The sequence below is a fragment of the Anopheles stephensi genome, chromosome 2 (assembly GCF_013141755.1).
Source record: "Anopheles stephensi strain Indian chromosome 2, UCI_ANSTEP_V1.0, whole genome shotgun sequence".
Classification (NCBI taxonomy): domain Eukaryota; kingdom Metazoa; phylum Arthropoda; class Insecta; order Diptera; family Culicidae; genus Anopheles; species Anopheles stephensi.
The window spans coordinates 36296127-36320620 of NC_050202.1; the positions used below are offsets into that span (position 1 = coordinate 36296127).

General features: G+C 40.9%; 2 protein-coding genes and 1 non-coding gene across 13 annotated transcripts in view; 1 reads left to right on the top strand and 2 right to left on the bottom strand.

Annotated features, from left to right (window-relative positions):
- The first annotated feature begins 430 nt into the window (after window positions 1–430).
- LOC118503318 (calumenin-B) lies at window positions 431–3979 on the top strand. Of its 3 annotated transcripts, none has more exons than XM_036036458.1 (4): window positions 431–558; window positions 2195–2493; window positions 2617–3138; window positions 3206–3979. In XM_036036458.1, the coding sequence occupies exons 2-4, from the start codon at window positions 2264–2266 to the stop codon at window positions 3429–3431; spliced, it is 978 nt and encodes a 325-aa protein (XP_035892351.1). In that variant the 5' UTR covers window positions 431–558; window positions 2195–2263; the 3' UTR covers window positions 3432–3979. The 3 variants fall into 3 exon arrangements, with proteins under 3 accessions (XP_035892351.1, XP_035892350.1, XP_035892352.1); XM_036036457.1 differs by lacking the exon at window positions 431–558 and adding an exon at window positions 1465–1613 and having other exon boundaries at window positions 3206–3918; XM_036036459.1 differs by lacking the exon at window positions 431–558 and adding an exon at window positions 1539–1707 and having other exon boundaries at window positions 3206–3918.
- A 3051-nt stretch (window positions 3980–7030) lies between these two features.
- The window catches only part of LOC118503317 (insulin gene enhancer protein ISL-2B-like), a 121616-nt gene continuing 104152 nt past the window's right edge, over window positions 7031–24494 (bottom strand). For 8 of the 9 annotated variants that reach the window (XM_036036454.1, XM_036036453.1, XM_036036455.1 and 5 more), the window contains 3 exons: window positions 21353–21827; window positions 21125–21266; window positions 7031–9762 (listed from right to left, as the gene is read on the bottom strand). In XM_036036454.1, coding sequence (XP_035892347.1) covers window positions 9307–9762; window positions 21125–21266; window positions 21353–21827 — 1073 coding nt within the window. In that variant the 3' untranslated portion in view covers window positions 7031–9306. The remainder of the gene's footprint in view (window positions 9763–21124; window positions 21267–21352; window positions 21828–24494) is intronic. The other variant, XM_036036456.1, reaches the window with a different exon arrangement.
- Window positions 14815–14995, bottom strand: LOC118508593. Its single transcript, XR_004905810.1, has one exon. It is a non-coding gene; the product is annotated as a small nucleolar RNA U3 (small nucleolar RNA).

Here is a 24494-nt window from a genome sequence, read left to right on the forward strand (position 1 = left end):
CAGTTTGACTTGCCAGGTCAGTACATGACACCTTTCCGTCTGCCATTTGAAATCGATGTACCCAGGCGACGAAATACGGTTGTCGTACGTTGGAACCAGTCGAACTTGCTAGGGAAAAGAAAATCAACCCCGGTCACAAAATCATCATCCTTTCTCGCTTTGGTAGCTTTACTTGTTACTTAGGTAACAAGGTAACAATGGTATAAACCATTACGATTTTGTTACAGGACAGGCTATTCATTTTCTTTTCTGCTGAGCGCAAAAGTCTGCCAAAAGAGTTGTTAAAAACGTAAATAAATATAAAGAAAATATAATGAAAATAAATTATCAAAATACCTTTAATTTTCAGGGATTCGATCGTACCTGATTTCCCGTGCGCACTCTGAAAATCATGCCTCTACACACCTTGGTAACAATGGCTACGATTGCTGTCAAAGCTGACACCTCGTACACGAATGAGACCACGGCCTCCTGTTCACATTGATTGTGTTTACAAATCGGTAAAGTGTTCGGTGCGGTGTACAGGAGTCAATTTCATGAGCCTGTGCCGGTGAAAATGTGAGTACAAAGTTGTTTTTCTTTTTATATACATACTTTTACAAGGATTTGACAATTGTTTGCGTTACTAAAACGGTGCGGAAAATAGTTTTAAATGAGTTACGATCATGATGCACATAAATTCCCGTTAGACGAAAGCATCTGTAGTCCACCGAATAGAAATTAGCATAACTCTGCGATATTTTGGGAAAATTATTTGCCCCGTTGGCCGGAAAGCTGGAGAGTGTTCTGGAAAAACAGTGCACATGTAGGAAAGGGTGTTATTTTTACTTCGCCAGCACCATCTGGTATTGTGCCGTATTTAGGTTTGTGTGTGTATGTGAATCGGACATGCATACACACATCCGCCTCCAACGCATTCCGTCGTAGTGTTGTTCCATTTGCCGCTACACATGGTTTTTCCATCATCCAACGCCGCATGCAACAGATTACCTCCTCAGCATGCAGATGACTGGCACTGTGAGCGTAATCGATCGTCGCCCCTTCTCGGGCTCGACTTTCTGTTGATAATGTATTCCAATATTTTATAACAACCGAATGCTTTCCATAAGATAAGTCGACTTCCTTAAATACTGACTTTCATTTTTTATGCTGTTAAAAATAACACAAATAAGCAAAGAATCACCACCGAAAAGAAAACTGCACATTTTTTCCCCGCTAAGCATTTCAGTGTAACACGAGATATGCTTATCGCTAGAAGGGGTTATAACAGCTGTACCAATACCAAGCGAAAGTCTTACCACCATCGTAGCATAGGCGTTCATGCGGCGAAGAGTCATGTTCCGCAGCATATATGCACCGCCGCGCACCAAATGTTCAAGAACGTTCCTCCAGACTGCCAATGTTTCAGCCATCCGCTCGCTTCCCGTTGCGTTCCTCCTCTACCGCATATGATCATTTAAAACACAGTCCATCGTCGTCTCCCGTTGACCGCCGACGCAACGTGGTTTATGTTTATTTGAAGATGTGGAACAGCATTTAGTTTTGGTTCGACATCCGTACAATCCGCACACGTCCCGGGCCAGTGAAGCCAAGTCGCGCACAAGGAAGTAGAGGTATAGAAACTGTTACTAAATCCGGACTTTAACTTCACTACAACTTCTTTACTAAAGGAGCAAGTTTTAAGTTGAATAAATCCGTCGACTGTGGGTAAGAGTTTCCATCGAATACGGTGTGTGCTTGTGATAATTATTGCAAGGAGTCTGTTTTGGCAATTATGCGCATCTTCCGGGTGATTTTTAGCTTATGACGTGGCACTGGTTGACGCAATGTGTTGTCTACTACATTGTTTAGTGCATAGCGAAATCGTTTCCACCTCTGGCATTCCCAGACCCTATCGTTCTATAATGATCGGTCAGAACTACAATGTCGCTGTATTGATTGCTGATCGATCGCTTACAACGACAAGAAGAGTTCTATGCGAAGAAATATGAATGAAATTAGCATTTTCAAACTACAAAAGTGCTCGTCAGAAGAGGTTCCCTATCGAAGAAAAATGTGTTTTTTTATTTATAAAGAACGGCCTGGCCGTATTGCTGAAGAAAAACGTTTTCTACACAATGAATTGAATGCATCACAGAAGATCAAATTTTAATTCATGCTTTCGTCATCTTTATTCCCTTCACATCACCGTTAGCGTACTTAAGTCTAGCAGAGCTACGAAAGGTGCAGTAAATTGGCAAGCCCGCCGGAGCAACCGACAGCTATGAAAATGATGTTCGTATCTGCAATGAGCATCTGTCTGCTGATCAACTACGCCGTGTCCGCAATCCCGAAACCGGAAGAAAAGCGCATCCTGGATCATGATCCACTGAGCCACGCGCAACACTATCAAAACGATGAGCATAACAAACAGTACGATCATGAAGCGTTTCTGGGCGAGGACGCCAAAACGTTCGATCAGCTCGAGGCGGACGAAAGCAGAAGACGGCTAGGGTAAGTAAGGCAGACGCGCAAAAAATGGGACAAGCAAACATTATCATGCAATCACGTCGCGATGCATGTAGAACGATGCCCAACACACTAATTGGTTGAAATGGTTTCACTGCTTTGCCACAGACTCATCGTAGATAAAATAGATGGCGACAACGATGGGTTCGTTAATCTGTCCGAGCTGAAGGCGTGGATACAGTACACGCAGCGGCGCTACATCGACGATGATGTCAACCGGCAGTGGAAGACGCACAACCCGAACAACACGGAGAAGGTGCACTGGGATACGTACCGGAAGAATGTGTACGGTTTCCTGGACGAGCTGGCGTCACACGAGACGGACCATCCAAGCGACGAGCACTTTTCCTATCGCGCGATGATGAAGCGCGATCGGCGCCGCTGGAGCATTGCGGATCGCGACGGGGACGACGAGCTGACGCGCGAAGAGTTTACCGATTTCCTGCATCCCGAGGAAAGCCGGCACATGCGCGACGTGGTCGTGACGGAAACGATCGAAGACATCGATAAGGACAGCGATGGGAAGGTGTCGGTCGAGGAGTACATTGGCGATATGTACCGGCAGGGCGAACCGGACGAGGAGGAACCAGACTGGGTGAAGCACGAGCGGGAAACGTTTACCAACTTCCGGTTTGTTTAGCTCGTTCGAATGGTGCCACACAGCTCTAATCTGCCTAACTTTGGGTTCCTTTTCCAGTGACAAGAATAAGGATGGCTTTATGGACAATCAGGAGGTGAAGGATTGGATCACGCCGGCGGACTTTGATCATGCGGAAGCGGAAGCACGCCATCTTATCTACGAGGCCGATTCCGACGCCGACGAAAAGCTCACCAAGGATGAGATTATTGAAAAGTATGATTTGTTCGTCGGTTCACAGGCGACAGATTTTGGTGAGGCTTTGACGCGGCACGATGAGTTTTAACGGCCAATCCTTGGTAGTGTTGTAGCGTTAGGATAAACAATTATGGCGCCGTGCGATGTGCGGTGGATTTGTGTTTGTAAATGTAACGATTAGTTTTGATTGCATTGGTATTGTTGAGATGAGACGGAACTAGGGACTGAACCGTTTAGCCCACTTCCATTTGCCATACGAGGGTAAACGCAAGAAGCATGATTAACGAACAACTAATGAACAGATAACGTAAGCTAGTAAAACGGATCTGACTTTTTTAATAACGACCATTCTCACTCTAACTCTCTACCCTAACATTTATGGTTTATGTATAAATATGCGGAACTTGCATCGATATAGTAATTATTTACAAACGATATTTTTTCGATATTAATTTCGGTATTGTGCAGAACGGCGGTAGGAGGGAGCATTTAGTAAAGCATAGACGGTATGCAAACTGTGTGTGTTTACCAACTCAAACCACAAACCAATAAACCGTGTTCTATTAAAAACGAAATTCAGCAATCAAGTGTGAGTTAAAAACATTTTTAGAAAATACAGGAGATACTCATTGTAAACTATAACATTGCAAGATACTCATTGTAAACTTGCATTTTAAAGTTTTGGTTTGTTTATTTTATTATAGACTATAATCGTAAAAAAACATCGAAATGATTCAATATTAATATAAATTTCAAACTTTTGTTTTTACGCTCAGGGTCGTGTAATAGTATAAGCATACTCTGAGCAGATGCTTAGGACCCCGAGGTTTCAAGGAACTCACAGTGGCATCTACCTGTAAGCTTAACCAGCTGCGGTTCTAAAAAAATCGATCATAGTTAGGGTCCCGGACTCCATAAGGGGTTCGTATAGTATCTCCACTCAACTTCTGATTGTGGCCCAGTCAACAGATTCGATGTGTTAGGGGCCTCCAACAGCTTAGGGTGTACCTGTCTCCATGGTGCTTAATCTGCCACTGCTCAAGATCCCGTTAGTATCGACCTATGAGCAGTATGTGCGTTGATGGGAGTTTCAATCATTTAGAGGGCCTCAAACTCCATCAACTCCAAGAGGTCTCGTATAATGTTTCTTCATATAATATGCATATGGATGGGCCTCCACCCTTTTATCTGCTCAGGGCTTCCAAGGGGCTTTATCTGCTACTGTTCAAGACTCCGTTAATATCTACAGAGGCGTATCTTTCTATTAGCAAGAAATCAAAAAACACATAGAGTACCCCAAACTTCAAAAGATGCTTGGTATAATGTCTTCACTTAACCTCTTGGACTCTGGATCAGTCAACAAATTCGAAGTGTTAGGAGCCGTCGGCTTAAGAACTACAAGGCACCAGGCACCGACGGAATAGTAGCCGAACTGATCAAAAACGGTGGTGTAGCACTCGAACAGGAAATTCATCAAATTATTACTGAGGTATGGGATAGCGAATCGATGCCTTGTGATTGGAATCTTGGTATCATCTATCCCATATACAAGAAGGGAGATAGGCTAGAGTGCAGCAACTACAGGGGTATTACGGTGTTGAATACCGCCTACAAGATCTTCTCCCTAATCTTACAAGATCGACTTGTCCAATTCGTCGAAGAGATAGTCGGGAACTATCAGTGAGGATTCCGAAACGGAAAATCAACCACTGACCAGATCTTCACGATGCGGCAAATCTTTTAGAAGATGGCGGTACAGCAGCTCCACTCCTACCATCTCTTCATTGATTTCAAAGCCGCCTATCACAGCATAGCCTGGGTAAAACTGTATGACGCAATGAACTCTTTTGAAATCCCGGCCAAGCATACCAGGCTTGTAAGAATGACAATGGCCAACATCGTATGCCAGGTGAAGGTCACACATCACATGCCAAGGGCTTGCGCCAGGGAGATGGGCTAGCCTGTCTCCTTTTCAATCCGGTGCTAGAGAGAGCCATCTGCGACTCGGAGGTGGATACTTCGGGGACCATCTTCTATAAGTTAGTCCAGATCCTGGCATACGCTGTTGACATAGACATCATTGGTTTGTGGCTCTCCTAGGTAGCAGAAGCTTATCAAAGGATCGAGCGTGCGGCACAGAACCTCGGGTTGGAGATTAACGAGGCGAAAACCAAAATGATGGTAGCACCACCAGCGGCCCTGCTAACAAACAATGATTTACACAAGGGGTATGTACATATAGGTGACCGCACGTTCGAGGTCGTCCAAAACTTCATCTATCTGGGGTCAAAAGTCAGCACCGACAACAACATTGACGTTGAGTTACGCGCAAGGGTGCTGCAACATTTATAGTCCCAGTACTCACATACGCCTGTGAGACATGGACTCGGTCCAAAACTGAGCAAACCCTCTTAGCCGCGTTCGAGAGGAAGATGCTCAGAAGGATTTTTGGCCCCGTATGTGTGGAAGGACAATGGAGGAGCCGCTACAATGACGAGCTCTACGAGCTGTACAATGATCTTACCATCGTGCAGCGCATTAGACTCGCCAGGCTCCGGCGGGCTGGTCACGTCATGAGAATGACACCGGACGATCCAGCCCGTAAAGTCCTTTTAGGCCGTCCACACGGACAGAGGAGGCGTGGTAGGCCCAAATTGAGATGGATTGATGGCGTTAATGCGTCCGCCAGAACGGCCGGGATAACGGATTGGCAGACGACGGCGCTAAACCGTGAGCGGTATCGACGATTGTTGCAGCAGGCCAAGACCGCAAAGCGGTTGTAGCGCCTGATAAGTAAGTAAGTAAGGAGCCTCCAATTTTGCATCTGCCTAGGGCACCTCCAAGGTGCTTAATCCGTGCGTTGTTTGGAGTTTAAATTATTTAGAGGGCTTCGAACTCCATGTGGGGCCTCATATAATATGTCCACTAGACCTCTGAATATGGCTCAATCAACTGTTTCGATGTGTTAGAGGCCTCCAACGTTCTATCTGTGTAGGGCCTCCAAGGTGCTTGAACCATGCGTTGATGGAAGCCTCAATCATGTAGAGTGCGGCAGGGAGTGCAAAAACATTCATTCTGCCAAAGCTCTAAAGAGACTTAATCTGCCACTGTTCAAGGCATCGTTAATATTGGTAGAGACTTACCTTCCTAAAAGCAGAAAATCTTATAGAGAGTGCTCCAAACTCCAATAGATGCTTCGTATAATGTCTTCCCTAGACCTCTAGGGCTTTGGCTTAGTCAACAGATTCGAGCCTCCTTTTATCTGCTTCAATCTGCCACTGTTAAAGACTCCGGTAATATCGACAGAGACGTATCTTCCTCTGAGCAGTCCGCGCGTTGATGGCTGCCTCAATCATTTAGAGTGCCCCAAACTCCGTAAGAGGTTTCGTTTCGTTATGTTTTCACTTGACCTCATGGCCTCTGGCCCAGCCAACAGATTCAAAGTGATATTGAAGGGCATGTGGGTACGTCTGTCATATATCATGTCGCCGGATTGCCAGTTAGTTGAGACGGTAGGTGATTACTTACAAGCTTTGATAATCAACCGTGCTGCTGTCCGAGAATTGTTTTAATTTTCCCAAGTTCTTATAGTTTCTCAGGATTGACAAGTAACAGTTTCTTAGCAGCAAACGATCAGTATGTGTATTTCCACTTCTCGACGATACTAAAACAAGCCGACGCGCCTCGTTTCATTCATAGATGACAATTTTATTGTTACTTTTATTTCGTATTGATCAGTGAAATCGAAACGATGTATTTACATTGGATTCCGTTACGTTAGGTGTGCGAATTATTGTTAATTTTTATGTCTCAGGTTCAATTTTATGTCCTCATATTGTGTTTGTGTGTTTGGCTTGTTTTTTTTTACATCCGAGCACTACATCTTAGGTAGTACATTCTTTTCGATTTATTTCCAAACAAAAAAGTTTCCTTCCATCCTTATTATAGCTATATTGTGCTACAGCTGTCTAGTTTGGAGCTTTCCGCTCTACGCTGCCCTTGCGTCCCCTTAGTACACAGTGCATCGGGTAGTAGTACGGCTTATGTACTGTCGCACATATGCAACGGTATGTTGGTGCTGCAGTCGGCCACTGTTTCTTCTCTCGCTGTATTATTTTAAAGTTACGGCTAAAGCGAACCAACTGTACACGCGTTCTGGTCATTTCATTTACTAAACGTGTGTAAGCTTTCCCGAACGGATCTTCCTGCAAAGCTAGCTGCGGTTTTCTGTTTTGGTTGTGTGAAACAAATTCATACTGTCGCTGTGGTTGCTACTAGTGGCACAGCAACACCTATCATTAGCGCCGTATTTGGGTCAGTGAGTTAACGGTTTTTACATTTTTTTACACAAAATAAATGCACAATATGATCGAGATATGTGGTACGTGCAAAAATATGAGCACAGTGAAGAGAGAAAGTTAACATCTGTTAATTGTTAATTGATAAGTTAAGTGGAGCTAACGAAACCGAAATTATTCTTAAGCATGGTACAGTGCCTTAAACAGAAATTCGGACGCCTTGAATTCGAACAATTGCTGGACTTTGTGGTTGGATTTCTTAGTCTAGGACTGAACTACAACATCATGATTTTTATCTCTCTGACTCACTTGAATGGATAAAAAATGCAGGACGTCTCTGATTGTGCAAGCCAAACAGAACATCTAGATGATTTAAAATTTCTGTAAATATTTTAATGTAAGTTTTTATCGCTTGCCAAGCCCAATCACGTCTTATCATTTCTGAAATACTCATCTCTTTTGATGTGTTTTTACAAGGGTAGTACTAGGCCTTGAAAGTTATGTCAGAAGATTGGGAAGATATTTCCGACTGGCTGGAACAGTAACTCGATATCTACATGCAAAGTAAACGAGTGCACAGAATTATGGTGTTAGTAGGACGCAGGGTTTTTGAGATATTCCCAGTTGCCCAACCTCCAGAAAATTCAGTTAACGCCGAGTTATAGGACACTCGTGGTTGGACCCTTTAAAATATCTCTCTGATCCTAGAAAGCATCAGCTTCTTTTCAAATTCAGAGCGGCCCTCCTGATTCAATAATATTCATTCGTTAAGCCAAGTTAACGTAAAGTCCTTACGTTGATCTGGTCTAGTGCTACAACAAACTATAGATATGGATTAATGATGAAAATTACTTCCTTGAAGCACATAAATTTATGCTCGTCCGCGTTTTGATCAAGTGATCACGTGTCTGATATGCTGATATATGCCTGATACTACCTTCAACTTGACTGTCCAGTCCAATCTTTGGCAAGGCAAACAGTTCCGTTTCAAGATGCCAGATTTCGCTTTCAGGCACTTTTTACCGTTTCGTCTATTTGTATCTTATAAGTGTAAAAGAAAACAAAGGATAAATAATCAAACTAATGTTCAAACAAAATCCGCAACCAGCGAGCAAAACACTTCATGGCATTGTTGCTGTGGAATCGGACCGACAAGAAAGCAATGCGCTGTGTTCGAAAAATGCAGAGCAGTCTATGGAAGACCGAGATTTAGGTTTATTCCGGGAGAAAGCTTATATGTGACGATCACTTGAAGCTTTTGATATCGATCGTATGCTATCGGAATGTTCAACTATTTGCCCCATCGCGGTTTGCGTTTAAGTTGTTGTGGGATGATGTTGATTTGGGTGATAAGGCGATAGCTATTGGTTTATATTACGCTTTATTCGAAACGGATTTTGAGAACTTAAAAGCAATCCATTTTGAGATTAGCTTTAGCTTGACATCCTTCCAAATAGATGTGTTGCTTTTGCTTTCTTAACGATTATTGTACTAGCTTGGTAAAAAATTATTTCCACTGGTTTGGCCGATTTGACTAGAAATGGATAAGTATACAGGAGTTTGCCGTTCGACTCATTATGAAGTATTCCGACGGAACGATATCCAAACCGGACCGCACGTTGCTGTCACACATCAGCACATTTTCGTGATTCACGACATCAAACGTCATTGGTTGTTTGGCATTTCGAAGGTTTCCGAATCGGGACTGCCGTAGCCGCTGGACCCATCGTCTCGATGCGGACCGGGGTTGCTCGGATGATGATGGTGCTGCTGTTGCGGTTGCTGCTGCTGCTGCTGCTGTTGAGTGGAATGCTGCAGATGCAGATTGCTAACGCCGGACTGATGTTGCTGCTGCTGCTGCTGCTGAGGGGACGATGTTGCTGGCGTGCATGATGGATGTGTCTCGCATGCAGCCGAACCTATTATCGTGGCCGCCGAAGTCGTCGCTACCGATGCTGCTGCAGAGACTGATTGTTGCTGCTGCTGCTGCTGCTGCTGGTGATGGAGATGTTGATGTTGCTGCTGTTGGGACAGTCCAACTTTTTCTGCTACGTATTGAGATCGATTAGTGCTGGCTGGTGGCAAACGTCCGGCACTCGCGTGGTGATTTTCTCCAGCGGGCTGCACGATATGCACGATTTGTCATTTAAGCACCACGCCGCAGTGAGAAAAGAACAAAATTGTACATATTTAATTATGGCAAACAGTATTAAACTACTTCGCGGTACGATTCAAGGGACATTCAAACGCTGGTGCAGGTGGGAAGGTGGAAAGGGATTAAGCTGCACCGAAGGAAAGCGTATAATAAAGCAAGGGGAAAATGTAAAACACTGGACAGCACAACAAAAAAGACAACGTCGTTCAGGGTTTTGTACCACTCGTTTTAATTAAGATCGTAGACCGTGCGCCGGAGAAAGGTTTATGCCGCATAATGAGAAGTGGAAAAAATAAAGTATTTAAGCGGAAGAGGAAATAGAATCAAACAGAACAACTTGAGACATTAAAAGAGGAAACCCGGAAACGAGGATATGTAGCACAAGTATAACTGCTTGTTTTTTGCAATATATTACTTTAATTAGAAATCTACTTTAAACGACAATAAATCGAGAAAAGGACGCCAGATTAGTACATTAGTTATACTTAAAAACTAGTCCGCCCTTTTCGGGCGGTTATGATTATTTAGAGAGGCAAATAAGAGCTTCTTTTGGTTCTTCAATTCGTGCCGGACACACAGTGAAAATTTAGTTTTTCCTTGTTTTGTGAGGAGGTTTCCGTCTCCCCCAACGGCCCCTGGGTCGGTCTGCCTGACACCACGTTGTCCCCCGCTTTATCTGGGGATCTGTTTTTCTGTGTATTCTAATTATAAATTTTTAATTATCTGGAAAAGATTAAAGATGCACGAAGAAAAGTTATTATCCTTTTTATAATTAATTTTCTTTTGTGCTTTGAAAGTGAAGGATAGGATGCCGCCACCGTATGCTTAATAATAGTAGCTACTGCGGGGTTCGGGGGGCTTTTTGGCTCGCGCTTCAAATTAATGTGCACGCGAGTCATTTTTTGTTTTGTTTTGGGTCGTTGGTTGGTTTGCTTTCCTTTCCCTACAGTCTCAGTTTTGTTTATTAGTTTATAATTTGGGTGAGCGTTGGCCAGATCATAGCGTATATGTGCTTCGTTTGAACTAGCTTTTCTTTTGCGATTGCTTCAATGTACCTCTATCGCTCTGTCTCCATGTGGTAGGGCATTTAGGTAGGGTTTGAATGGCAATTTATGGTAGAGGCACCGGTGTCAGACGAAAGAAGCGAGATCAAACCCTCATTCGCATCGTTTCCCTACACGTGCAGGAATTATTTTCCATTAATATGTTTAACAGTACTGAAAGAAACCCATACACTTCGTCAGTTTGTAGCTTGTAACATTGTAACATTGGGCATTTGGTGGCGAGAAGAAACCTAAAAAATGGAAGTCCAACTAGGATGAAAGAAAACTCATACTAAGAAAAATAAAGTTCCTTTTTCCCACCTTTCATTTCTATATCTTCTGAAGTGCTTTACCGATTTCAATGTAAGCTAGAAATATGAAAACAAATTTGTTTTCCCTCCTTCTCAATTTGGGCCAATGATCTGTTCTTGTGATTGACTTAAACCTTTACAGAGTGGGTCGTTCGGTGTCATTCTCTCGGCATGACCAGCGTACCGGAGCTTGGCGAGTCTAATTCGCTTCACAATGGTGAGATCAGTGTACCGTACTGTCGTAGACTTCGTCACTGTAACTGCTCCGCCAATGTCCTTCCGCACAAACGGGGCCAAAAATCCTTCAGTCCATGCCTCAGATGTGTATGTGACTATATGTTCTATATAGTCCCAGTCCAACGCGACAGGTGTGCCAGTGGAGAAGTGTGCTCCGGCTGTAGAGTGACCGATTGGCAGACAGCACCCAGGCGCGTAACCCTAGATAGGTGAAGCTCGGATTCAGAGGACAGTTCGACGACTCCTAAGATCCGACCACCTATTTGTACATAACCCCTGCGTAAAGCAATATTTCTTAGCAGGGTAAGGCCACCATGATTTTGGTCCACCAAACTTTAGCCCGTAAAACTCCAATCCGAGGTATAGTTCCTCCTCGCTCGCTCCTTTGATAAGATTCTGTTACTTTGAAGAGCCGCAAACCAATGATGTGTATGCCCCATCAGCGTAGTATATCAGGATCTGGATTGGCTTATAGAAGATGGTCCCCGAAGTTTTGCACCGCCGTTCGACGAATGACCCTCTCTAGTGCCAGATTGAGGTTTGACATTCTTCTTCTTCTTCTTCCTTGGCGCTACAACCTTGAAAGGTCTCGGCCTGCCGGTCTCGAGCTCTAGAGCTCTACGTACGGGCAGGTGGGTCTGGATGGGATTTGAACCCCGGTCTTGTCGTGTGAAGACCGGCGCCGTTGTCGCCTCTGCCACCGGACTGCCCCCAAGGTTTGAAATTATGCTATTCAATTATCCCAACAGTCCCCAAAGACCTTCAAAAACTACATTTAAATGTAACGTGTTTTTTTTTTTTGTTTACAGACAAGTAACTGCCGTGAGCCACACTTTTAAAAATTATTCAATGTTGAAAAAATCCACTCAAAATTGCAGCAAAATGAGATAAAAATGTTACATATTATTAATAATACAATAAAATTCAGAATTCTTGATATTTAGAACGAATTAAAAAAAATAGTTTATACCTCAAACATGTAAATAACAGTTCAAATGTTAATTTTATTCACCAACAATTCGTCGTGTACAATTGTGTGTACAATAAAGTATTGTCCACCAAAGACTTTATCTAGACTTTTTGTTTTTATATTTCCACTGTACATGGGAGAAAAAAGCATTTAAATGGTGCTGATGTAACTCTACAAATGACGTCGCAACAGAGCTGTCTCTGGAGAATACTAAACAGGTCTTAGTGTTAGTGAAAAGCTCAAGCGAACACTTGACGACGTTCTTTTGTATTGAAAACGAATTCCGGATGTAGAAAACTATTTCTGACTTTTGATCATGCAATAACACATATGATCAGCCACTATAAAAACGTGGAAATACTATTAAAAAAATCTATTTAGCGTTGGTAGACTGTAAGTCTGTAGTACCATCAAACATCAAGCTTGTGTTGCGCGGTCCAGCAGGTGTTGAGATATATGAGCTAATTCGTAAGTGTAATTAACAATTTACACCAAAACACACTCCGAATATCCAAAAATAACGCAGACGGACAAATGACAAAGCAATTGCGTTAGACGAATGCTCCTTTTGCGTCCATGAACATACTGGTTGAATTTGTTTTGCTGTTCAGCTTTTGCTGCTCCTACACACTGATTTATTCTTTTTAATTAATGATAAAAATGCTATTAAGCAAAAAAAAAACAACGAACCCTCAACCCTTTCCCGCCGTGCTCGCCGTGAATGTCAATGTTTTTTTCGAAAATAAAAAAAGAGAGATAGACTCCCGCTTTTTCGTTCAATCCTGGCAAATGGCTTCCAATTCATTGCACGAATAAAAAAAAATCATGGAATCGTTATTTAGGACAAGGATGGGCATGATAAGGGATAGGGAAGGTTCGGGGTGGTGCAAAAGGGTGAAAGTTGCGGCGGGAGACTCTCTCTCTCTCTCTCTCTCTCTCTCTCTTTGCTCTGTTACAACATTTTAATTAAATTCATTAAAAATATTTTCCCATTTCTCATGCACCATCATCCTTCATTTACACGCTTTTAACTACCACCAGCACTGCCATCGGAGCGGCCGATAGTGGGAATCTATTCGTGTGTGTATGTGTGTGTGTGTGTGGATGATTCTTTTCTACTCCTGCAATCGGCTGTGTTTTTTCTATATTTTCTTTGTTAGTGTGCATGTAAAGTGGTGTCGTGTGTAAAATGTGTTTTATGAACATCAGCCACAAATTTGTTGGATGAAGAAGTTAGCAAAAATGCTGAGATTTTTGCAGCTTATTTATTTTCAAACGTTTAGCGTTTCGTTCCTGCCCATCTGCAGTTTTGAATCGAGATTATCATATGGAATATTTCTATACCGGGATTAAAAAATCTGAATTTTTGTTTGCATCGGGAAATTTTGGTCTTATGTGCTACATAAAAAAAACAATACAGCCAGAGCGTCCTTTTGTGAATAAAAACCAATGGTTTAAAAGGTAGCTTAAAACATCTTCTTCTTCTACCTTGGCACTACAACCTCTAGAGGGCTGGGCCTGCCATTTCTGACTTTCTGTGAGGCGGTCTGGATGGAATTTGAACCCCGGCCCTGCCGTGTGAAGACCGATGCCGCTATCGCCTCGGCAACCAGACTGCCCCTAAAACTGCTTAAGACATCTAGCGACAGGCTTAAAATTTCTCCAGCAGCTTAAAATTAAATTAAACCCGAACGCTTGCTCAAATAAGAACAAAACTGATTTTAAGATCTTTTTTATCACTGATGTTACCGATACTACCGATTACGTAGACGATCGGTCTATAAATGTTAGCTTGATAGGCTGGACACATATACAGTGACGGACAATAGGATAAGACCACTGCTATATCCTTGCTATATCCTGCTTAAAACGATTGCTTTCGATATTTCTACGAGGTATAATCCAATAAAACTTTGGCAAAAGCATCCTCAACATCTTACGTTTTTTATTGCCAATTTAGTTTATTTTATAAAGATTCACAAATCGTGGCGAAAAAAAAAACTTAAATTGAGTCAAACAAAATTGTGACTCAAAAAAAACAACTTTTTTGATAACAAAGTTGGACTATGTGAAGGACGAAACATAGAAAAAGTGGATGCCTAAAACTATAAAACAAATTTTGTTCGATTTTTAAGTTTGATGGATTTATTTAATATTTTTATGGCTTATTTTATTGTATAATATGTTTTGGTCATACTTTCATTAGAGTTACTAAAAGATTCTTAAAATCGATATCTCATTTGATCCACTGATAGAAACGTTTTTTCAAGATCTGAAACTAAATTTTGCAGAAAAAACAAAATCGATCCGTTAAAAACTCCACTCCATAACCTCAGTTTGATGATCTAATTCTATTCTGTATAAGTCTCGAAGAGTTCAGTCAATCAGCAAGGATTCAGATAAATATTGGACAAGTCTACGAGATTGCCTCAGTTTCAATAAGGATTTTTTCCTATAACTCGATGATTACTATCCTTTAATGAAAATATACAATACTTTGGAAACGAAGCCGATATCCGATAATTTCACGCTCCAGGACAGCCACTACCGCTCATCATCGTGGGTTAAATTAACACTACTGTTGATTCAGTAGAAATGAAAACTTGACTATACAAATGATCCTATGAAGCACAGTCCTAACACAATACTTTGGAACTAATGATTTTTTTTATAAACAACAATTGGCCAACTTCACAATACGGCGTCAAGCCGTCATACTCAAAATAAAAAAAAAAAATTTGTCTAAACTAACTAATAACAAACAAACACTCACTTACGCTGGGGTTATGTACAGATAGGTGATTGCACCTTTCAAATTGTTAAAAACTGCACCTGCCTGGGGTCATAAGTTAGCAACACCAACGAAATTGATGTTGAGTTACGTGCAAGGTTGCTGGCTGTCAACCGGTCATACTACAACCTGAGGAAACTTCTCCACTCAAAATACCTGTCACAACGGACGTAGCTACGAGTGTAGGGGAACATTTATAGTACCAGTTCTTGCATACGTCTCGGAGACATGGACTCTGTCCAAAGCTGACGAAGTCCTCCTTTCCGTGATCGAGAAGAAGATGGTCAGAAGGATTTTTGGCACCGTATGTCTGGAAGTACACTGGAGCCGTTACGATGACGAAGTCTACAACGGTACGGCAAGGTGATCTCACCATCGTGCACACGAATGAGACACGCCAGGCTCCGTCGCGTTGGTCATGACCTGAGAATGGCAACAGTCGACCAGGCTCATAAAGTACTTTTAGGCCGTTCACATGAATAGAAGATGCGCCCGGCCGGGATAATGAATTGGAAGACGAAGGCGTTAGACCGTGAAGGGTTATAGCACCTGTTACATAAGTTAGTTAGTAAGTGTTTGGCTATCATCAGTTATGAAATTACTTCATCCATCCGAATATTGAAGTTGTTCTAGTTTGTCAGTAAAGAAACCTGTAACATATCTTTTTTCAAACAAAATTCAAACAGATTGTGCTTCAATACCCTATATGTTGGACCCTAACCCCCCTATACATTCTGCTAGTTGATGAGATTCTAATTTTTGCTATAAAGTATTTTCAAAGGAATCATCCTTAATTCTGTAGCTTTGGGCATTGAGAGAGAAATAGAAAAAAAAGTTTGCGACTGTTTATAAATAACGAATACAAATGAAATGCAAATGAATCCATTATCATGGTTTAGTAATGATTTAGTTAGTAGTAACTAGCTCTTTGTAAATTACGGCAAAGTTATAGCTGGTAAGAAACGACCGTTTAACTGTTCAAAAATCAATTTGTAATCTAGCAAAAAATCATTCAAAATCGATCTTTACTGCACCCAACGTACCAACTGTATAGCTCCCAGTTTACTAACACCGGCCTGTTTAAACCCTCATCTCAAAACGGTTTTAATTATCTGACTTTAGACCAAACCGTTGTAAATCACCTTTATTTTAATCACTTATCTCGGTGGCATACTGAACTGTGTTTACAGCCTAGTTAATCATTCAATAGAAGAAAAAACCTACCCCCACACACATATGATCATAATTTGCCACCGGTCAATTAAACAAAAGTCCCGTCCTGTTTGTTTTTAATTATAAGCTTATAAGTTGCTCAAACAAAATTACACCGCACACAACACAGTTTGATGTTTGATTTGACCTCATCATACAGCATGAATGTCTTGTTTATGGTAGTGAGGTTCGCTACCGACAACCGACGCAAGCAACAACAACAAAAAAACCAGCTAGCCATAAACTACTCCCGGTCAAATTGCTTGAGATTCATTCAGCAGCAAGCAGCGACCATTTAGCGAAGTGGCAAAGAAGAGCAAACAGGAGAGAAAAAAAAACACAACAAACAACAGCAGTCCTAGGGGCATGTGAGGTCCTGCGTCATATTTTGCAGTGGTTTGTGATACCCGCTTTGTGTTGAAAAGCCATAACATGATCTCAATCATAGATAACAATGCAGTTACACATTTTAAAATAGTTCATACTTTGAAGCATCTGCTCTTTTTCGCCCTGCGTCTTTCGCCGTGTGTGTGTGCATGTGTGGTGCTTAGGATATTCTTCAGCCGCAAGCCACGGATCGTTTCGCGTGTCGGGGCATCAATAGTGGTTCGGTCTAGGTTCGGCAGTTCCATCCTAGCGAAACATGAGCATAGGATGGTTTAATCAAAATTATGCACGGTGCATGTTTCGCCTACCGCATAGCGTGAAAATCATAGTTCATATACACCTTTTCAACAACAGCCAAGTGTGTACTTCACTATAGGAAAAAAAGAGTGTTATACATAACTGTTTACTATTTTTGAATGTGGAGTTTTGAGGTCTTTTCATACACATTGGTGGAATATTTTCAGTACAGAAGATGTACAGATGTACGAAATCACGTGGTATCGCTAAAGTCTTTACTTGCACAACGAGTACCACACTCTTGATCGTGATAAAGCGATCGATGAAGATGATGCCATTTTGGGTGGAAAGCTACAAGAGCTAGTATGGATCAGATTACCAATCGCGCTTTAACACTCTAAATGATAACATGGCTCATTGTATCGAATGTATAATCAAATGCTGTCTTGTCCAAATAAGAATTTATCCGGCAAGCATGTGATGACGGGATCGTAGTTTTACTAGATGAAAAAATCTTTAAAAAAAACATAGCTATAGGTATTGAATTGGGTCTCTTAAATTTAGGAATCAAACTTAGTGTAGATTTTTATGAATTTGCTTCCAAGATGGCTTACAAAAGATTGCTAGAAACAAATCATGAATTAGCGATTGTGTTAAATTATCCAAATAATGCTATTGACATTACAGCATTTACACAGCCAACCAGTCATCGTAAAGCGCCTGCATGTTTTCATGAAATTTCACAGTGCAACCATAAACCTATAATTTGACATCCTGAAAGTTAAAATGGCATATCATCGATTGGATCGGTCAAATAAAGTAAGTTGTTTAGCAGTTCGTTAGTTTGGTTTGATACTCGGCTGTAAAATTAATTGCTATCTGTCAGATCCATAAGCTACCATAAGTGTAAACAAAATAGTGATTATTTTGTGCATAAATCCCAATACACTGCTTTATAGTTTACTTTGTTGCTTGCTTAGTTTGGGTTGCATTTTTTGTTTCATTCATACAAACAAAAATACTAAAATAAAGAAATTTAGACCTAGTTTAAAAACTCTTAGTTTTAAGTGACACGATCTGAGTGCAGTAACTACATAAATAAAGAGTTAATTTAAAAGAAATTAATTGCATTGAATTAACAATATTCCTCATTCTTTTTTAATAATAACTTCAAAATTATATAATTATAATTAAACTTACAAATATCAAGTTAAAACGAACTTTCTGAATAATGTATTTATTATAACCGATTCAATATTTGGTTCGCCATTTGGTGGTTCCCATTGACGAATCACCACACAACTGGTATATTCTGTTGAATGCAGAATTCTGCTCCATTAATATAATAGAACACAGCTGATTGCAAAAAGTTTCAGTATATGAATCAAACTCCTGCAAGGTAAAGTTGCATTGAAAATCACCCCTAAATGAATGGCAGATTCTATAATATGATAGCAAAATTTTCAAATGTTTCTGCAACACTCCACAATCCAATTGAAATATTCCGCTAGGTGATTTGAAAGCTCGAGAAATCACGACGGTAATATTAAGTGAATGAGAGTAAAACAATATAGAATGAGCACCGCACAGGACCCATATTACGACCCTATACGACTTGTGACTTGGTGCGTTTTGGCTCTACCACTTCTATAGCTCCTCCATAAAAACAGATCCTTTTTAAAGAGATTTTAAAAACAGTCCTGCCGTGTAATTCCCGTGTCACTCTATATAGTTGAAGTTAATTCGATAGTCGAACAATTTAACATGATTACAATAAAAGGGCATCAAGCACTGAATATCATATTTTTTTAAATAGAGACGAATCAAGTCTTTTGCCTCAAATTCTTTCTGAACCAACCATAGAAAAAACAACAATCATTAATTTAGCAATAGCATAAATACCCAATCTACAATGAAATGATTGATTGCAACACTGTTACAATGCAGCAAAAACAATTCCTCCGATAAGACATTTTAAACAATATAGGTTTTCGAATCGAAAATTCTTCAGCATGTAAAAGAAGAGTGTAGTAATCGTAATGGAGATCATATACTTTGAACGTCAAAGTTAATAACCAAACCAGCAACAACCTCCAAAACCTCCGACTGGTAAAAGGGATAAAGTAAAACCCAAATCAATATTTACGTTCCGGCCATTGGCGCAGTAAGTAGGCTAGTTGATGCTTCGATAGCAGCACTGCAACGTACAACTGCAGTAGGCAGTAAAGAATCCAGTTTATTTTGGAACCACGTGTTGATGGAATATCAACGGGGTAGTAACACAAACGTTCAATCGCGTTTTATAGACGTTTTGGTTATGCTGTTACAATCTTTTCAAGCCAGACACGGTAACCGGCCCCCCTGCCAGATGTCACACTTGTATTTTTTTGATGACACAGACACCTTCGGTTATTTGTAATGCTCCATTTATTGTCACAGGCGTGATATTACACTCGTAACCCCGAGTTTACGGTGCATTGCCGATGCGGTGCGTAAATTACTTCCATCCATTACACAGCCACTTCCATTCAATACTATTTATGGGAGTGTGTGTTTTTTCTACACTTTTTGGCTATTATTTTGCTTTGTCATTAAACAAGCTGAACGGCTTTTCGTGTCAGTGATCGAAGAACGAGATCGATTTTGATCACGGCAGAATAAGCATAATCCGTTACAGCTGCATTTATGATGGGAAAAATTTAAAACTCCTATTATTCTAATGCAGATTATGGCTCGATATGCTTTGATTTCTGCGACAAATGTTTGAGGTTTTAAATACTTTAAGGAATACATAAATTAACCTGTCATAAATTAAATTGTTTTCGAAGTAGTTTTCGAACAGAAGCATGAAGAAAATTAATTCCACCCTATACACTGATACCACATTTCATAGCTGCACCTGTTCTTATGTGTAACTCGAAAACTTGGTAATAATTTGTTCTTCTTTATTCAACGCCTTTCAAAAATCACTTTTTAACTGATTAAAGTAAAACCTAACATGAGAAAGCTTCAAGAAAACTTTTTTTTTTGTAGTTTCTAAGGTCGCACTTTCAGTTTTTTGACGAAAACCATTATTTTAGTCGATGATTTTACCAATTTTGGATCGTTTAATATTATTGTGTTGCAATTAGCATTATAACGAAAAATGAACTGTTATTGACAAAGTATGGAACTTATCACATTTTCTCAAAAAAATCTTCCTAAGTCGCTTAAAACACTCGCAGTTTTGTATTTTAAATATTTCTTGAATATTTTTTCACTAAGTTTTAATGCAAACACTGGCCAGAACAGCTCACCTATTAAATATTGCGTCTTCTTACCAGGTTCTACAACCTCGAGCGACAGTAATGACCTGCCATTTCTGGCTATTTAAATATTGAGTAGAACTTTTAATTAAAGCTATTGGAACAGCTGAGTTTACAACTTGGTCAATTCCTTAAAACTTTGATCATTTTAATGGCTAAACAGTTTCTACACAATAGTAAAAATTTATTAAAAAATGTTTTACGTATGTTCTGGTTCTTTCTCAAGATCTGACCTTAAGGCCCTCACTTCGACCATACACGAATAGCTTTCGTCTCATCATACAAGATCACCTCCAGCAGAAATAGAAGCATTTTAAAAGTAATTACTTGATGGACAGATGATGAGTGCTCATATGATCAAGCATTAAATTCGACAACTGCCAAATGCTTTGAATTATGAGCATTATGAGTTGCCTGTCTCTGCCTCTTCTTGGCTTACTGACCTCCTAAGTCAAGCCTGTCGTTTCTGGCTTACTAGACTTATTGAAACCACGTAGTCAGTAATCACTACGAGGAAACGGCCCGGATGGGATTTGAACCCAGCAGTTGCCTGATTTTTTATCAACTAAGTTGTGGAATTTGGAGCCGTTTAGCTTGGTTAATGATAACATTAAAAATCGTCTGGCATTTAACGGGTTCAGATAACCAAAACCTTCGTTCTGAGGCACTCCTATCTCCACATTACGTCGCGTCAATATTCTACAACCCATCATCAATTGCATAAATCATAAAAAACCTGCAATTTCAAAACAAACACAAAATGTCCCAAACAACACCATGGGGGATGGCTTAAACAAGGATGGAATCAATTTGAGGGGGGAGCTTTTGATTTTACCTGTAAATTACTAACTTGCCTCCGAATATGCGCCAAGCTAGAAGGATTGCAGGCCATGCTGGCAAACACCAACCGCTCTTCGTAGTCGTACTCGCATAGGATTTTATTATCACATAAATAGAAACGATCGCCAACACAGAATCTGGAAAAAGAAAATCGGAACCAAGTGAAAAGCAGCCATACAAAAAAAAAAAAACAAACAAACTGGTTCGGCAGGATCATCCTTACCTATGATTGCACTGTTGGCAGGCGAAGCACTCCAGATGATAGACATTGTTTTTGGCGCGCATTACCATCTCGAAGGCCGGTATCACCTTGTTGCAGGCGGCACAGTAGCCGGTCGTCCCGAATAGTCTAAGATAGTCTCGCTTACATAGAATTAGATTCGCTTTAGTATACAATGTTGAGCCGACCTCGCCCAGCCGGCAATCACAGCACCCGCACTTGAGGCAATCCTCGTGCCAGAAGATATCGAGTGCTTTCAATAGAAAGCGCTCGGTGATACGCTTCCCGCAGCCGGCACAGTCCTTGGCTAAACCGGTCGCCGCGACCAGGTTCGGAGTGGACGAGACCGACGATTGGATGGTGGTGGCCGGTGCGGTAGGTGTAACTGTCGTGTGTCCCATGGTTGTTGCTGACACGCTGCCGGAATGAAGTGTCCGATTCGGCTGTACATTGATTGTGTGGTCGTTGATTGATTCCACTGCAAGTATAGCGGGTAATTAAGACTGTTTACAATGTTTATTCAGACAAAATGGCCGATAGTGGTGATATGATATTACATTAGTAAAGAAGTCATGGAAAAGGATCAGTTTTAATAGGTTTATCTCTATAAAATACTTGAGACACTAGTTCTCCCCGAGAAGCTTTTTTCTTCCAATAAGCCATCAAACAATTACAATGCTGGCATGCACAAATCTCTGCAGCGTGTGCAGCACCACCATCCAGCGGACGCTCCCATTTAAACATGCATTACTTTAACCTGGCAGAAATCCGAGGTCGGTGAGCAAAATGCTTCAGCAAGCGAATAATTGCAAGCCCAGTTTCCAATCTTCTGGACGTTACGTACGTATCCGGTTCCGGCTCCCCGGACTACTGGATATAGGATATGGAGGTTAAGTGCGTGTGTCACACAATCTTTATCTCTCTTCCAGGCTCCGCACCCGCCGCTTTTAGCAAATACAATCAGAATTTCACTTTGAGACGACCGACCGACAGACCGACCGACCATCACATCACAGGGAGAGAGTACAATTGCGACATCCTTTTCCGTTCATCCGGTACCAACCGTATCGGACCGAAAATCAATTTCTAGCATCCTGAATTCGATTCGGTCATGGTGTGTGTGTGTGTATGGATTTTCCCTTGGCACTTACTTGGCCCCTTTCCACCCGTGTGCCGGCATCCCGGCCTCGCACACAAATTCATAAATGTAGATAAACTTTTTCAATCAGCAGAAATATGATTGCAATTTTTATTACGACCTGATCCGTTTTCTGGTGTCCCACTTCCTTTTTTCTTGTTGCAATGTGTTCTAGGGATCTATTTCGTTGTTGCTTGTTTATACCGATCCGAGTGTGTTTAAGGATGAGATGATTGTAAATTGCCGACCGAGAAAGATGGAAGACGAAGGAAGTTTGGGATCAAATGAAGACGACACACACGCATTCCGTGTGTCACGGAAGTAGACCGCTGTTGAGGAACTTCTGCTTGCTTGGTGTAAATCTTCTTCAGTTTAGTAGCTCCAAAGTTCTAAGTGAATGTTAAAAAATCGCCATAATTGTAACGGAAAGTGTATGTGAAAATTGAGGATATTAAATAGTGAAGTCTAGGATTTTTGTTCCGATTCCGCATCCAATCTCATTTTAAGGGATGTGGCACATGCGTATCCCCTGAATAAATACAACAATAAAAACCGGCATCAGTTCCAACCTCCGATGCTCTGTTTGGAAATGGATATGAAATACACATAATGCCTGCCATAATCTGAATTTTAGCATCGCCAAATTTGAGGACGAACGAATGGAAATAAATAACAATTAATGATAATCCGCTCGTATCTTGTGTAACAGGCACAGTGGTCGCGCGCCACCAAACGATAGATAAGCGTACACAACAAGCATGAAATTTATATTACGAACTAAAAAGGTGTTATCAGGTCCCATTGTTGTGTTCAGTTCTTTTCCCAAGCTCCGCAGGTGTGCTTTATGAGATATGCGAAGCGAAATGTTATAGATTCATTAACGGCTTGTTGTTGCAGGTTCGATTGTTGATGAATGACAGTCGAACAACCGAAATTCTGCGGCCTTGATTTCACGACCAGCTGGTGGAGCTTTGATGGACTTTACTAAGATAATCAGAGGAACGAATTCATCACAAGGATATTTAAAATAAATGTGAAAGAAAACCGTTATTTTCACACTGAAGTCAGGCCGTTACGACTTCATCGATAATAGTCTGTAACGGGCCTCAGACTATAATATAGTTGGCCACTTTAGACTTATGGATGCTCCCTAATGATGAGCATAACCACCCAGTCACGCCAATTAAATCAGAGTGAATGAATTAGAATAGTGAGTTAAAACTAATACCCATACTTTCAGAGTTAAATCTTGACGAATTATTTAGCTCTCCTCTCCAACGTTTTAACTGACTCATGAGTTAATTAACTCATTGATGTTTTAACTCTCCGTACGGACTAGACACTCAGTGTTTTTAAATTGTATTTTGAATTAACGTTTTAGCTCACTAAATTAGTCTTAACTCAAACATTATATTATAACTGACTAACTATGTTTTACTCACTCGTGAGTTAAATATCGCGGAAACAGCGAAATTCCGGAACTATTCCAATCAAAATTATCACTTGTAATAGGCCTATTAGTGATGATTTAAATCATCTCAGTCATTGCTAGGATTTAGCTCATTCACTCATTCTGACTCAGTTTGCACATCACTACAGCTCCCAAACCATACACAAAAGCCTATAATTATCTGATCCTCGCGCGATTTATTTTTTTTTTCATTTATTTTTGCTTCTGTTGTATGTTTGGAACCGCTTAAATAATAAATAATTTCTGGCGCTCCACAAGATCATTCTGGGAAGCTCCTAGGCTCATGTGCTCCAAGTTTTCTATATACATGTGCATCATTGCCCCGAATAATTCCACAGGTACTCAAGCTGTTTGTCAATGCTGTAGTTTATATATGAAAATCATTGCTAGATAGATTATCCTTTGCCTTATTGACATCCATTGCAGGATGTTAAGCATAGTCACGGATGAGGTAAATCGATCACAGGATTGCACCGCTCTCATACATCCATTTTGTATTTATTTAGTCTTGTAATTCGTGCTTCTGAGGCCAGAAA